The sequence below is a fragment of the Pan troglodytes genome, chromosome X (assembly GCF_028858775.2).
Source record: "Pan troglodytes isolate AG18354 chromosome X, NHGRI_mPanTro3-v2.0_pri, whole genome shotgun sequence".
In the NCBI taxonomy this organism is placed as follows: domain Eukaryota; kingdom Metazoa; phylum Chordata; class Mammalia; order Primates; family Hominidae; genus Pan; species Pan troglodytes.
Window position 1 is genome coordinate 38,787,022 of NC_072421.2, and position 15,697 is coordinate 38,802,718.

At 39.6% G+C, this 15,697-nt stretch overlaps 1 protein-coding gene across 1 annotated transcript in view; it reads left to right on the top strand.

Moving 5' to 3' along the window:
- Nucleotides 1–15,697, top strand: part of OTC (ornithine transcarbamylase) — a 71,784-nt gene that overhangs the window by 11,561 nt on the left and 44,526 nt on the right. The window contains exons 2-3 of the mRNA XM_016943905.4: nt 3,191–3,329; nt 5,700–5,781. Of these exons, the coding sequence (XP_016799394.1) occupies nt 3,191–3,329; nt 5,700–5,781 (221 nt within the window). The remainder of the gene's footprint in view (nt 1–3,190; nt 3,330–5,699; nt 5,782–15,697) is intronic.

Below are 15,697 nucleotides of genomic sequence, written 5' to 3' on the forward strand. Positions count from 1 at the left end.
TGACAGAGTGAAACTCCATCTGAAAAAATAAATAAATAAATAAATATAATAAAATATTTGGTTCTTCTTAGTCTAAACTTTTTAAATTTTTATTTTCGTGTATGTTTTGTTATGTACATAATCTATTAGTATAGCAGCACATATAAACAAATAAAACATACATTATGAATCCATGTTTAAAAGTTTTTACTGTTAGAGGTACGTAATAAAAAGTTGAGGACCACTGCTTTAAAGAAATTTCCATTTGGAGAGCCCATGACTCACATATTTTTAAAAGTCAAAGACAATAATACATCTTTGAAATAGCAATGTTAACTAAAATTTTGTTTCCACATATAAGCTGAAAACAGTAATTTCTATTTGTAGTTGAATATGTCATCAATGTCTTAGATTAAATCAGTCAATTGGCTGGGTGCAGTGGCTCACACCTGTAATCCCAGCACTTTGGGAGGTTGAGGTGGGCAGATCACTTGTGCTCAGGAGTTCGAGATCAGCATGGCCAACATGATGAAACCCCGTCTCTACTAAAAATACAAAAATTAGCCAGGTGTGGTGGCAGGTGCCTGTAATCCCAGCTACTCAGGAGGCTGAGGCACAAGAATTGCTTCAACCCAGGAGGTGGAGGCTGCAATGAGCCGAGATCATGTCACTGTACTCCAGCCTGGGCAACAGAGCAAGACTCCATCTCAAAAAAAAAAAAATATCAGTCAATCAACCAATTAGCCAACCAACTGACAAACTCTTAATCCTTATGGAAATTCTCTTCCCTACTAACTAGACCTCTGAAGGGCTCAGTCTCACAAAATGTCTACCAAAAAATATCTATTCACCCACTGAACATTAAATGAACCAATCAACTCTGCAAGAAACATATGTAGTGCAATATTCACTTGTCTAAGTTACTGACATCATGCAGTGGAAACAACAAATTGAGTGAATTTGTGCTTTTCCCACCTATAAGCTTATCACCATTGCAAAAAGACCTCCATAAATCCCAACAGATGATTAACTCTTCATCCCAAGTAGCACAGGCTCTCTTGTTAGGTTAGAATTAAAGCATGATCATTTTGTGACAGTTATTTTACTTCTAGTAAAATTAATGTTTAGTACACGTGGTGAACCACAATTTGCCTTTGGCTATTTATAATTTCGAATGGTAGAAAATACCAATTATTGTTAAACACAGATAACACTAGGAATGATGAGAGAAAGATGATGTCCATTTTATAGAATGATTACCGCAAATAACAATTATTGTCATCACAATATAACAAAATGTTAAAATTGATCTTTTTCGGTTTTGGTTTCTGTCCAGGCCCAGTAGGTACTGATTCTTCCCTCATTCTAAAGAGATGCTAGACCACTAAAAATGGAATTGCAAAGGAAATAGACAAAATTCAGTTTGGAATCCCTTGGTTACCACCTTCAGCTTATAAAATGTGTTGCAGAAACCAAGAGAGGGGTTGGAAATTAGAAGATAATTTATAGAGAGTGTTTCTATTGTGTATCATGTGCCTCCTCCCCCATGAAGGGGATACTCTTCCTTCACTTCAAGCCCAACAAAATGGCTCCACTAGGGCCCACAGTAAACTGATGTCAGGATGATACCTGAGAAATTTAAAGTGGGAAAGACAGGCTAGTTAGCTGTTCTGATAGCAGAACAAGATGGAGTCTATACCAGGATGGACCTGACACTTGTTAGAGCAAAGAACATGGAGACCTTCCCATGAAGCAATAGGGAATGAGATAAAAAGACCTAGCATGGTATTGTTTCAGATCATGACCAAGAGACCTCCTGGAGGGGTGGGGGAAATCTCAGCAAAATAGAGGCTGGATGTGTTCCCTTGGATGCCAGAGGAAATGTAATTGTCTGCATCAAAGACTGCTATGAGAAATTCCTAATGATAAGGGGGGGTTCTCCAAAGGACCTCCAAAAACACATCACAAGAGAGTCAGGTGTTGGAGACACGTGCACCAATGCTAGATTGCTAGAGCAGAACCAGGCTTTTGCTGGCTCTTAACTCCTCACCTTCCCTTGGCTTCACTCAGAGAAACTGAAAGTAAGGAAACGAGGAAATAGCACATTGGCCCCTCTTTCCCTATAGAGGAGGCTAGCTTTAATCAGGCATAAGCTGGAAGGGAAAAGGTGTTAACCTGCAGCAAATTTCTTAAGGTTTTTAAAAAATCACTATTATTATTATTATATTTTTGTTACATGTTATTTTACTGAGACTCTTTGAGGTAGTAAAATAAGCAGAGGGCTTTTTGTATTTTTCTGAGTTAGTAGAAAAGCTACAGCGTCCATTGTATTTTCATCCAGGGATAAAAAGAACAAGCTCCAAGAACAGATTTGAAGGGCAGTAGGGGGAAAATACGAAATTATTTTCTATTGTGCATTACAAATGCTGCTTGTACAGCCCAATGATTTTAATAATAATAGCTAAAAGTTATCAAATACTTATTATATTCCAGACAATGTCTGCTTTACATGTATTAAATAATTTTATGCTCACAACAACTCTATAAGATTATTATAGTAATTTTCTAGGTGTGAAATTTAGAAGCAGAGAGTGGGTAAATAAACTGCCCTAGGTTGTGTGACTAGTAAGTGACAAAGCCACTCATGTGGCTATTTCAAGCAAATAAGAATTCAATCTCTTTTCACAGATTCTTTTTTTTTCTGTCAAACATCCAAAATACTGGACATATAAAATATAAACCAAGGCCATATCAAATTTCAACGCATTAACACTTTGCAGAGACACATGAGGTTATATGTGATTTGCTGTGCTTTATCAAGAATAAGAAGATAAAGCATTTGCTGTGCTTTATCAAGAGGCCGAGGCAGGCGGATCACTTGAGCTCAGGAGTTCGAGACCAGCCTGGCCACCATGGAGAAACCCTGTCTCTAGTAAAAATACAAAAATTAGCCAGGCTTGGTGGCATGTGCTTGTAGTTTCAGCTACTTGGGTGGCTGAAGCAGGAGAATCGCTTGAACCTGGGAGGCAGAGGCTGCAGTGAACTGAGATTGTGCCACACTCCAGCCTGGGCCACAGAGTGAGAACCTGTCTCAAAAAAGAAAAGAAAAGAAAAGAAAAGAATGCCTTATCAACAGTAAAACAATGAATCACCATAGTACATGGGTCTTTTCTGAAGTACATATTTCTCCCTTTTAAATCTCTTTTTACAGGTGTGGACAACCACTACAAAATAAAGTGCAGCTGAAGGGCCGTGACCTTCTCACTCTAAAAAACTTTACCGGAGAAGAAATTAAATATATGCTATGGCTATCAGCAGATCTGAAATTTAGGATAAAACAGAAAGGAGAGGTATGTAACATTTTCTTTTTACGTTCCATTACTACCAGTCTCCTTTTTTAAAGGCAGCCTTCCCAAAGAAAGAGGGAAAAAAATACATTAAAATTCTTAAACAGTAGCTAAGTAATGAAACCTCACAGTCAAGGTAATTGATTATCATGGAGCATACAGGCATACAAAAAAGCATAAAAATCAGTTATTGAATGACAAGTCATTGCACTTTTTTCACGTGGAATGCTGAAATTCATTATTAACTGGATCGAACCTAAGAAATCATTTGTCTGAAAAGCATTTATTTATTTATTTATTTATTTATTTATTGAGATGGAGTCTTGCTCTGTTGCCCAGGCTGGAGTGCATTGGCGTGATCTTGGCTCACTGCAACTTCTGCCTCCCGGGTTCAAGGAATTCTCCTGCCTCAGCCTCCCAAGTAGCTGGGATTACAGGTGCATACCACCACACCTGGCTAATTTTTGTATTTTTAGTAGAGATGGAGTTTTACCATATTGGCCAGGCTGGTCTCAAACTCTTGACCTCAAGTGATCCGCCCACCTTGGCATCCCAAAGTGCTGGGATCACAGGAGTGAGCCACCGTGCCCGGCCAAGATTTTATTTTTATACCCCTTTTCTTTTCTCTGTGTCTTTTCTATCAAGTCAAAAATGAAGGCCAGGCGCAGTGGCTCATGCCTGTAATCCCAGCACTTAGGGAGGCCGAGGCAGGCAAATCACCTGAGGTCGGGAGTTCAAGACCAGCCCGACCAACATGAAGAAACCCCATCTCTACTAAAAATAAAAAATTAGCCGGGCATGGTGGCACATGCCTGCAATTCCAGCTACTAGGGAGGCTGAGGCAGGAGAATTGCTTGAACCCGGGAGGCGGAGGTTGCAGTGAGCCAAGATCGTGCCATTGCTGTCCAGCCTGGGCAATAAGAGTGAAACTCCATCTACAAAAAAAGAAGATGATCCTTTTTTTCCAAGTGACAAATTTTAATTTTGGATGCATATCAGATATAGAATCATTAGGATAATGTCAAAAAATTCACAATGATGTGACAGTGTTTTAAAAAGCATTTAGATTAGCAAAGAAACAATTAATGGTATCCAGGTAGGAGAAGAGATGGGATATGGTTCTTAGCTATAAGCATAGTTCTGCATTTTGAGCAATTTATCTTTGAAAGACAATTAATACAGTAGCTTCATTTGGACTGCTTAATTGTGAAAGCATTTTTGTATTCCAAGCTTGTTCAGCCTTTTTAAAGAGTTGGTTTCAGGTTGAGAAAGTTTGACACGGCTTTGATTTTATCTAGTAGGCTGGCTCTCCAAGCTCCTAAGAAAAACTGAGGACAGGAGTGACCGCAACTGCTATGGGTTGATGTTCCTATAAAACACCTGAAATAAGAGAAAAGGTATCCCCAGGCCCAGGCCTATGTTCTTGACACTTTGTGGATGAGGGAGGTTAGCTGGCAGGAATCTATTTGTTTCAGAACTCCTTCTATCGGGAAGCCCATCTACAGAAGAGGAAGGAGGAAGCGCCCTACCCCACATTCAGACTCTCCAGATTGTTTTCAAATGACTTCCAGAAGCAAAGGTCTTTGTATTCCCATGAGGATGCATGATGAATGTGTAGCTAAAACACTAGGGCTTCATCATTGATCTAAGTGAAAGTTGTAGTGCCCCATGTTGTAACAGAGTAGCATTTTCCTAGCTGAGAAAACACCTCCAAACCAAACACCTTCGAGGTCATTGAAAACTGAATGGGGATTTCAACAGAGTTAAGTAAGAAGGTGGTTCCAGTGTGAAATACTAATATATTTTGGAAAAAATTCACATGTTGAGCCCAGAACAATTAATACTTCTTTCTAATTACATGTCAATAAGCTGTGGGAGTTACTGTTCTCTTCCCCCATTTGTATAGTACATAAAAAAACATTTTAAATTCACTTTTTTTTTTTTGAGATGGAATATTGCTCTGTCGCCCAGGCTGGAGTGCAGTGGCAAGATCTTGGCTCACTGCAACCTCCATCTCCCAGGTTCAAGCAATTCTCCTGCCTCAGCCTCTCTAGTAGCTGGGATTATAGGCACCCACCACCACTCCAGGCTAATTTTTTTTTTTTTTTGGTGTTTTGAGTAGAGATGGGGTTTTGCCATGTTGGCCAGGCTGGTCTCGAACTCCTGACCTCAGGTGATCCACCTGCCTCGGCCTCCCAAAGTGCTGGGATTACAGGCATGAACCACCACACCTGGCCTAAATTCACTTTTTAAACAATATTTTAAACACTTATTTGGGGGTAGTTATTACTTATTTTCTAATAAAGAATATGTTTTAAAACATAATTTATATATAAGATATATTTTAATTCTATTCTTGTCCTTGATTTATAGTATTTGCCTTTATTGCAAGGGAAGTCCTTAGGCATGATTTTTGAGAAAAGAAGTACTCGAACAAGATTGTCTACAGAAACAGGTAAGTCCACTGCCAAATTCACACTTGTGTTGAAGAGAGGGATTGAAGGTGAAGACTTTGGAGGGGTAACCCAGTGCGGGGATTTGTCTGCCTCTAGCAACCACAAAGAAAAAATCATTTTTACTGGGAGCAGCAGTGCAAGCCTGTGAATGAGATTTCCAGTTCTCATAAAAGCTGCAAGCAGAAAAATTAGCTTCATCTATAAGAATTCCATAAGGAACTGAGTAGAAGTTCCATATAACTCTTCATGTTCAGAAAAGAAATATAGGTGGGCACACATTTTCAGGCCTCAAACTCACGTGGGTAAGAAATATGTCTATTTTTCTAGCATGCAAAGAACATTTCCTTGTGTGTCTCAATTCTGCTAGATGGTGGAAATTTAATCTTTGCAATGTTAGGCAATCCTCAGTTGTTTTATGGTTTATTTTGTCCATTTTGGGTCTCCTCTCCATTTCCCCACAGTCAGGTTAAATCATGGAGAGTATCTGAATGTCAATACATGTAGGGGTATGGGGATCTGGTCCTTGGTCATTAGAACATCATCATCAAATATCCATGCTAGGTTCTGTTGGGACTTCTATATTCCCATTGGATCTTGGCTGTCTCCCACTTACTGCAAGGTTTGCTTCACTCTCATTGAAAGAACTCATATTGAGACAACCAAGTATAAAGGGGTCACTGGAGAACCTCCAACCGGCCTGAACATTGGGAGGAATGCACACGGGGCTGAAGCCTCAGGAAGTTCACCCCATTTGTGCGGGGAAGAGCTGGCCTCTCCTGTTCCGAGGTGGAAACTGGGATTCAATCTTAGAGGCGGGAAGACAACTAGCAGGACTCTTGCTCTGCTGAGAGTCCCTGTTTTCCTTTTTTTTCTTTTCACCCGATAAACCCTGCTCTTCTCACCCTTCAAAGTGTCTGTGAGCCTAATATTTCACGGTTTTGTGACAAGGACCCCATTACAACAATATATCTCTTGGTTTCATTCTCTCAACCTCTTAGCAGCTCTCCAAGACACATTAGGCACAGAGGTACTACAAGGCTGCCTCTACTCTATTGTTCCTTCCTCATGCTGGGTGCCAGGGAGCTCTATAACATTTACTGCCTTCTAGAGGTCTGTCTTAAAAGCAAGACAGGTTGTCCTCAGTTCTGGGATTCTCCAAACTCATGGAGCTTTCCAGCATGCCCCCCATCCTTCAGAAGTTGACCCGGGGAACACATAGCAGAGTACAGTATCAAAGGTCCATCAATTTTTATTTCTGTTGCTTCTCCTCTCTTGCTTCTCTTCTTCCCCTTTCAGTTCCCAGTATTGGAGGCCAGGAAATAAAGCAGGAGGAAAAACTGGCTCTGACTATCCATGGACTCTTCCAAATTGTGCCTGGAATTCTAGGCTGTTAAGGATATTTTTTTTCCTCAAGCTATTATCTCTGCAGTTTCAAAATGGACACTTTGAAACTCGTAAGCCACAAATTGCCTCTTTTCTTTCTCTCTGCATTTCTGCTCTACCAGACCTCACTTGAATCAATAATATGACTGCCCAAATGAGCAATCAGACAGGGTCAAGGAGGAAGTACCACAAACAAAAACATATTGGTTGATATTTCAAATAGATTATTCTACCTTACGAGTATCAGAGCTTTCTAGGGCTTAGAAGCAAACAACTATTACATGTGATTTTTACCTTGCAATGATTAATAATGAAGCTTACCAAATAGATATCAAAAAGAAAGTTCAGGGGGATTAAGCGACTTGCCAAATTCACTCAATTAATACAGATAGCACCAAGATTCAGATCTGAAGCCCACTATTCTTACTAATGCACACTCCTTCCCCCTAAAGAGAAGGAAGGAGGACGAGGGAAATATATAAGGTGCTAATCTTTAAAGCCCTAGGAAGAAAACAGATAAGAACATTTTGCTCTTTAAAGCTGGCTGCTATAAGAGATCATGTTGATATCTGACAGATGGTAGGGAAAAAATGAATAAACCAGTCAGCAATTCTCAAATTCTGCTCCCTTTCAACACTAGTATTCCATGAGTTGGGAAGAATTTTATTTTATTTCATTTTATCTTGTGTGTATATATTTTTGTTTTTACCGTTAGTACTTAAGAGAATTGTTCTTTATTGAAGTCACCAAAATAATTGTTTAATACATAGAAATTTCTCAAATTTAAGTTTTTTTAAAAGGGATTTTGCTGAGTTCATGGCATTTCTATGACTTTTCCCTGTTCAAATGTTATGTTTGAAACCAGAATATTTCTGAATAAATGATTGGTTTCACCATTTATTAATAATGTGGTAGTTAATCTATTAATAAAAACGAGAGTGACAATTTAATAAGTTTTTGGAGGCAGACCCTGTGCCAGGTGTTCTACATTAATTATGTGTGTTATCTCACTTAATCCTCATGACAACTCTGTGAGAGCAAGACCATTCAGGAAAACAGGCTGAAATGGGGCCAGCAAATGGCTCAAAGGCACGTACCTAATAAATGGCAGACCCAGGATTGGAAGCTATTACTATATATATTTTTAAATACCTAATTTAATAAACTAAATCTATTGATTTAATTTAATTATATGGCATGTAATAGTCATGTTTTCTTCTAGTAAAATTGTTTCTACTGGTGGCATTAAGCATTTTGTTAAATGATGGTTTTCTATAAAGAAATCCTTAGAAACCTGCCCCAAATCATAAATAATAACAACAAATAAATGAAGCAAGGAGCGTATGACTGTTAAAACTTATAGTTCATGGAGCATTTGTCATTATCCTCAATAATTGCATATGGCATCCTGCCAAACTCAACAGTAGAATCACTGAAAGCGAGTAGCTGTCTTAATTGTTTACAGAAACAGTAAACCCCAATCAAAATCATGACAGAACGTTCCTATTTTGAGTATGTGCATCTTAACAGTTGTCCTTTGGTACAATTTTTCAACAAGTACCACCTGTTACTTTGGTGCTTAGAATTAAAATAGGTGTAATTATAACTGTTACTGCCCCAAATCTGTGCCAGCCCCTGAGATGATCCTCACAGGACAGTCCTTGGCAATTCTGTTCCAAGCCTGAGTTTCAGAGCTACATTCACATTCCTACTTATCTCAGGAGACAGAATCAAATTCTCCACCCAACTCTGACCATAGTAATTGTTTATGTAACATGTTTATTAAAGTGTAACACACAAACAGAAAAGTGCACAAATCATTAAGCGTATAGATCGATGAATTCTTACAGTGAGCAAACCATTGTAACTAACACCCAGATAGAGAAACAGAATGGTAGTAGCACCCAGAAGCTTCCCACTACCCTTCATTTCCTTCCAGTCACTACTCCTCATTCACCCAAGGGTAACTATTATCCTGGCTTCTAACATCACAGATTCATTTTGCCTATTTTTGAACTTTATATAAATGGGATCATTCAGCATGCGCTCTTTTGTGTCTGACTTCGTTCGCTTAACATTATGAGATGTATCGATGTAGCTGTGTGTAGTTGTAGATCATTCATGCCTCATCCACTCTTTGTGTGTGCCTGCCTGGCAAACCAGACAATTCTCCTATGAGTCTACCAATGATAATATTCTTTTATAGCAAATGAATTGAGCTGATAGACAGATACATTTATTAATCTCAGTAAATGCAGTAGCCGATAAAAGATGCAAAAGGCATTCTAAGAGATGGTTCTTTTCATTATTTAACATTGGTATTTCACTTTCAAGGTGAAATAGAAACTGGTGTTTTAACAGCTGTTTCAAAATCATCGTCTGTACAAAGATGCCAATGTAAAAATTGTGATACTATTGTGCAATTATAAAAGCCAAGCACAGAGAGGTTAATAACTGCCTTAGTTCTACCAGCAAGGGTACTCGGATCCCTTATATTTCCAAGGAATGATTTCTATTTATACTCTTTTTACCAAAGCAGGCAGGGATCTATGGGGAAGTAAAAGAGCAAAATAAGATTTACTTTTATTTTCCCAAACAGAAATTAAGAAATTAGCAGAAGAGGCCGGGCACGGTGGCTCATGCCTGTAATCCCAGCACTTTGGGAGTCCGAGGCAGGCGGATCACGAGGTCAGGATGTCGAGACCATCCTGGCTAACACAGTGAAACCCCATCTCTACTAAAAATACAAAAAATTAGCCAGACGTGGTGGCAGGCGTCTGTAGTCACAGCCAATCGGGAGGCTGAGGCAGGAGAATGGCGTGAACCGGAGAGGCGGAGCTTGCAGTGAGCCGAGAACGCGCCACTGCTTCCAGCCTGGGCTACAGAGCAAGACTCCATCTCAAAAAAAAAAAAAAGAAGAAGAAGAAGAAGAAGAAATTAACAGAAGAAACGCTTTGTTCAAAAATAGCTGATGTGAAAGCATAAACAAATGAAACAGGTAAAAGCAGGCTTCTCTGGATAAAGGGTGGAGAAAGAGTGGAAGCCCATCTCTCTGTCCTCTTCTCCTTGGCAATGGCAGCTTCTAGTGGCTGCTCAAAACCTCTGATGCCCCTCATAAGCACGTATTACCATCCAGACCTGGTAAACCGGCAAATTCTTGACTTGTGCTTTTGGGCTGGGATCTGAGGCTTCTTTTTGATCTGTGACAAAAATTGCAAAGGCAATTTCTTCTCAGAGGCAGTATTTCCTCCCCATTTAATCTTTTTCATGAACTGCTGAAGTCTTTGGCTCCTGCCTGTACACACTTTCTGTTACTCTTCTTCCTACCCCTATTTCATAAGTCCAGGCACCGTATCGATCTTCTGTATAGCACAAACAGGGAAGTAGAAGGACAGCAGATTAATCCTGAGTTGCTATAGCAAAATGACTTATCATCAAAGAAAGAGTGTGACTTGGAATAGACCTACCAGGAGGTCCGAAACTTTGTTTGAAGTCTTCATCCATAGTCCTCAACCCTCAATGGTACTCATACTTGTACTAGGCACTTAGTAGGTGCACAATAAATAATTTTTTGACGAATGTGCGGTATTTATGTGTATTTAGGTGACGTTGCATGTTTATAAAGAAATTAAGTACTCAAGAGTGATTAGTGATTATAATCACCACTAAACTTCATTACGTTGCTTCATAGATAATAGAAATTTCTCTTCTTTCTGTTAGCAAAATGAGAGGCTGTTCACAAATGAGAAGAATGGGTCCTTTCTTCAGAGTCAAATTCCTCCTTTATTCATTCAATGAGAATTCATTAAGCACTTACTATTTGCCAGGTTTTATTCTAGGTGCTCGGGAGTGATATCTCAGTAGACAAAACAGATGAAAATCCATGCCTTCATGGGGCTTACATTCTAGTGGGTACACAGACAATAAACAACAGACATAATAAATAAGTGGATGATACAGTATGTTGGAAGATGATAAGTACTCTCAGCAAGGAGAAGAATGTGTCTGGAACTGAGGGAAAAACAAGTGCACCACTATTGGGACTTTGGCTTTTTGGGGAATCGTTGGATGATCTTGAACAAAGGAGGGACATGATCTACTTGCATTTTAAAAGGATCCCTCTGACTGAGAATAAACTGTGGAATAGACTGTGGGGAGCCCAGGGTGAAAGCAAGGTAGAAGTAGTGAAGCCTGTCAATAGATAGCTATCAATTATAGAAGCTGGGGTTGTGGTGGCAGCAGTGGAGAGGGTAAGAGTAACAGATCCTAGGTATGTTTTGAAGAGAGAGACAACCAGATTACTGATGTATTGGGTAAGAAAGAGATGTCAAGGATGACTTTAAGATTTCTGCCTGAGCAAATGTGAAGGCTGGTGATGGAACAAATGGAAAGGGGAAGGTTGGGAATTCGGTCTTAGATATATTGAGTTTGAAGTGTCTATTAGACATATAAGCAAAGATGTTAAAAAAAAAGCAGTTGCACATGAGTCTGGAATTTGGGAGTGAAATCTGGCCTAGAGATATTTGAGTGTCACCAGCATATAGATGATATTTAAGGCCATGGGACTGGATACAATTATAAAGAGAGTAAGTGTAGATTGAAGGATGAGAGGAGAACCAAGGGCTGGTCCTGGGGCACACCAACATTCAGAAGTCAAGAAAAATAGAAGGAACCAACAATGGTGACTGAGAAGGAGCAACTACCAAGGTAGATGCAAAGGCAAACAGGTGTGATGTCCTAGACACTGTGTGAAGAAAGCTTATCAAGTAGAAAATGAAGATCAACTTTGTTGAATACTGCTAAGTGAAGGAAGAGGGCTCAGAAATGGCCACTAGATGGAGTAACGTGAAGGTCACTGATAACTTTGGTGAGAGGAGTTTTGGTGCAGCAGTGGTAGGGGACAAAGCCTTATAGGTTTGATGGAAATGAGAAGAGAGGAACTAGAAAAAGAAAGAAGAACAAAGAGCTTTGCTGCAAAGGGGAGCAAACAATTAAAGGAATACTTGTCAGGGAAATTAGGACAAAGAGAAAATCTGTATCTGTTTTTAAATAATGTGTGAAAAATGAGAACAACCCATTCAAGATGTTGGTGACATAAGGGAGAAAGGGAGGAATTGCTAGAGCAATGTCTTTGAGTAGGCAAGGGGAGTGGCTTCTAGTGCACGAGTGAAGGCATTACATGGGGCATGGAAAATTCACCTATGCTTAATAGAAAGGAAAGCAGAGTATATGAGTACAGATGCTGACTAGTCGGGAAATGGAGTAGAGTCTGGAAGTTCTCCTCTTATTGCTGTAATTTTTTCAGTGAGGTAGAAAGCAAGGTGAACAGTTGAGAAGCTCACTTCACCTCTAAAGACATGCATACACTGATAATGAAGGGATGGCAAAAGATATTCCATGCAAATGGAAACTACAAAAGAGCAGGAGTAGCTGTACTTATATCAGGTAAAATAGATTTCAAGACAAAAACTGGAAAAAAAGACAAGGCCATTATGTAATGATAAAGGGGCCAATTCAGCAAGAGAATATAACAACAATAAATATATATGAACCCAATGCTAGAGCACCCAGATATATAAAGCAAGTATTACTAGAGCTAAAAAGTTAGATAGAACCTAATGCAATAATAGCTGAGGACTTCAACGCTCCACCTTCAGCATTGGACAAATAATCCAGACTGAAAATCAACAAAGAAACATTAGACTTAATCTGCACTGTAGAGAAAGTGGACATAATAGATATTTACAGAACATTTCACCCAACAGGTGCAGAGTACACATTCTTTTCCTTAGCACATGGAACATTATCAAGGATACAAAACAAGTACCCCAAATTTAAAAATACTTATATTAAATATATTTTCTGACCACAATGGAATAAAACTAGAAATCAATAACAAGAAGAATTTTGGAAAAAATATAAACGCATGGAAATTTAAAAATGTGCTCCTGAATGACCATTAAGTCACTGACAAAATTAAGAAGAAAATTTAAATAGTTCTTGAAACAAATGAAAATGGAAGCACAGCATATTAAAACTTGTGGGATACAGCAAAAGCAGTACTAAGAGGGACGTGTACATCAATAAATGCCTACATCAAAAAAATAGAAAAACTTCAAATAACCTAATGATGCATCTTAAAGAACTGGAAAAGCAAGAGCAAACCAAACCCAAAATTTGTAGAAGAAAAGAAATAATACAGATCAAAACAGAAATATACAAAACAGAGACTAAAAAAAATAAAAGATCAGTGAAATAAAAAGTTGGTTTTTTGAAAAGATACACTTTCAAAACATAGGAAGAAGCCAACCATTTTCTCAACACGTTAGCTGCTACCACCTTGTTCCAGCCTATCAACTCTCACCCAGATTTTCGCAACAGTCTCCTGACTTGTCTCCCTGCTTTTGCCCTGCTACAGATGTCCAATTAAAATGTAAGTCAAATCATGTCCCTCCTCTGCTCCAAGCCTTAAAAGGCTTCCCATTTTATCCAGACAAAAGTCAAAGTTTTTGCCTTCTCCCCAGCTTCCTTCTGCAGCCTCACCTCTGCACCGTCCACACTACCTTCTTGTTGTCTCTCTCTCTCTCTCTTTTTTTTAGACGAAGTCTCACTCTGTCGCCCTGGCTGCAGTGCAGTGGTGCAGCTTGGCTCACTGCAACCTTCACCTCCCGAGTTCAAGTGATCCTCCTGCCTCAGCCTCCCGAGTAGCTGGGATTACAGGTGCCCGCCACCATGCCTGGCTAATTTTTGTATTTTTAGTAGAGATGGGGTTTCCCCATGTTGGCCAGACTGGTCACAAACTCCTGACCTCAGGTGATCCGCCCACCTTGGCCTCCCAAAGTGCTAGGATTACAGGTGTGAGCCACCGCGCCCGGCCTCTTGTTGTCTCTTGAACCCACCAGTCATGACCTTCACACAGGAACTTTGCACATGCTCTTCCCACTATCTCGTATGTTTTCTATGGTTCACCTATCCATCTTCCTCAGGTCTTTACTCAAAAGTCCCACTATCATTGTGGCTTCCTTGACCATACTACTTAAAATTGCAACTTGGGTCCTGTAAATTTCCTATTCTCCTTCCCTGCTCTGTATTTCTTATAGCACTTATCAGTATCTAACATACAATATATTTAATTTACTCATTCAGTTTGTACTCTGTCTCTCCCCATTTGAAAGACAAAAACTGGAAAAAAAAAAGACAAGGCCATTATGTAATGATAAAGGGGCCAATTCAGCAAGAGAATATAACGACAATAAATATATATGAACCCAATGCTAGAGCACCCAGATATATAAAGCAAGTATTATTAGAGCTAATAAGTAGTCAAAGACTTGTATCTTGTTTACAATGCTTTCTTCAGTGCCTAGAACAGCACCAGGCACATATTTTCAGAATGAATGAATTTCAGAATCATACAGTGAGGCCAGGACTTGTTGTGGTGTGTAGTTACTCCACAGACATGAGATGTGCCATCCACCTAAAATTTGGTTTGGTTGCTGACAGTGAGAATATCTCACATGCACCAGGAAGATATGAAAAAGTTTATTACTCACATCATGTGGCTTTCTGGGGATAGTAGGTCTGGTTCCCAAGCAGGTCTGAAAGTAGCCTCAGAGAGCAGAGAAACGATATGGAGTTCTAGTGTGATTTGGCGATGGGGCTGGGATGAGGATTCCCATGCGCAGGGTAGGGCTTGTGCAGTTTGAACCTCCTGCTAGTGCCAAAGGAGTGAGCACCTGAACTTTCTTATCAGCTTGCCCAGATGTAGGGCTGAAGGGTCAGGCAGGGAGAGGTGGACAGTCAAACATCAGAAATGGGGTCAGAATGTTCATTACAGGTCCCATAGCAAGTAGGACTGTTTGGGCATTTCATATTCTTTGATCCTACCTGGCACCTAGCACATAAGATTTGCAAGGGATCTTACAACTCTAGGCAAACTGTCTTCTTTTTCAGATGAAGAAGACTGAGTCTAGTCCCACTATGTCATTCTGTCTCTGTAGATCACACTTTGAGCTGACTCAATAGCTGGCTTCCCTATGGCAAGGCCTAGGGCTGTGGAGACTTAAAAACAATCTTGCGCAATTTTTTAGACTCTTACTCTCAGAACCCTTTTCTATAAAATTCTTGTAATATCTACTGTACGGTTTGTCAGACTAAGGGATTCAATGAAAGAATGTTAATAATGTGCCATCATATGATTATGCTCTGTGAAGAGTCATTGCTAGGGTCAGAACATGGTGGTCTCTAGTTAAAGACCATTTGGTCTAGGCATATTCAAGAGAACACTTTTGAGTATAAAATAGGTAGACTATAATTATTTAATTTTATATACAGTAACAGAAATGAGGACCATTGCTTTGTGTGGGTTTGATTTTTAATTTTTTTTTCTTTTTTGAGACGGAGTCTTGCTCTATCACCCAGGGTGGAGTGCAGTGGCGTGATCTCACTGCAAGCTCTGCCTCCCAGGTTCATGCCATCCTCCTGCCTCAGCCTCCTGAGTAGCTGGGACTACAGGCGCCCACCACCACGCCT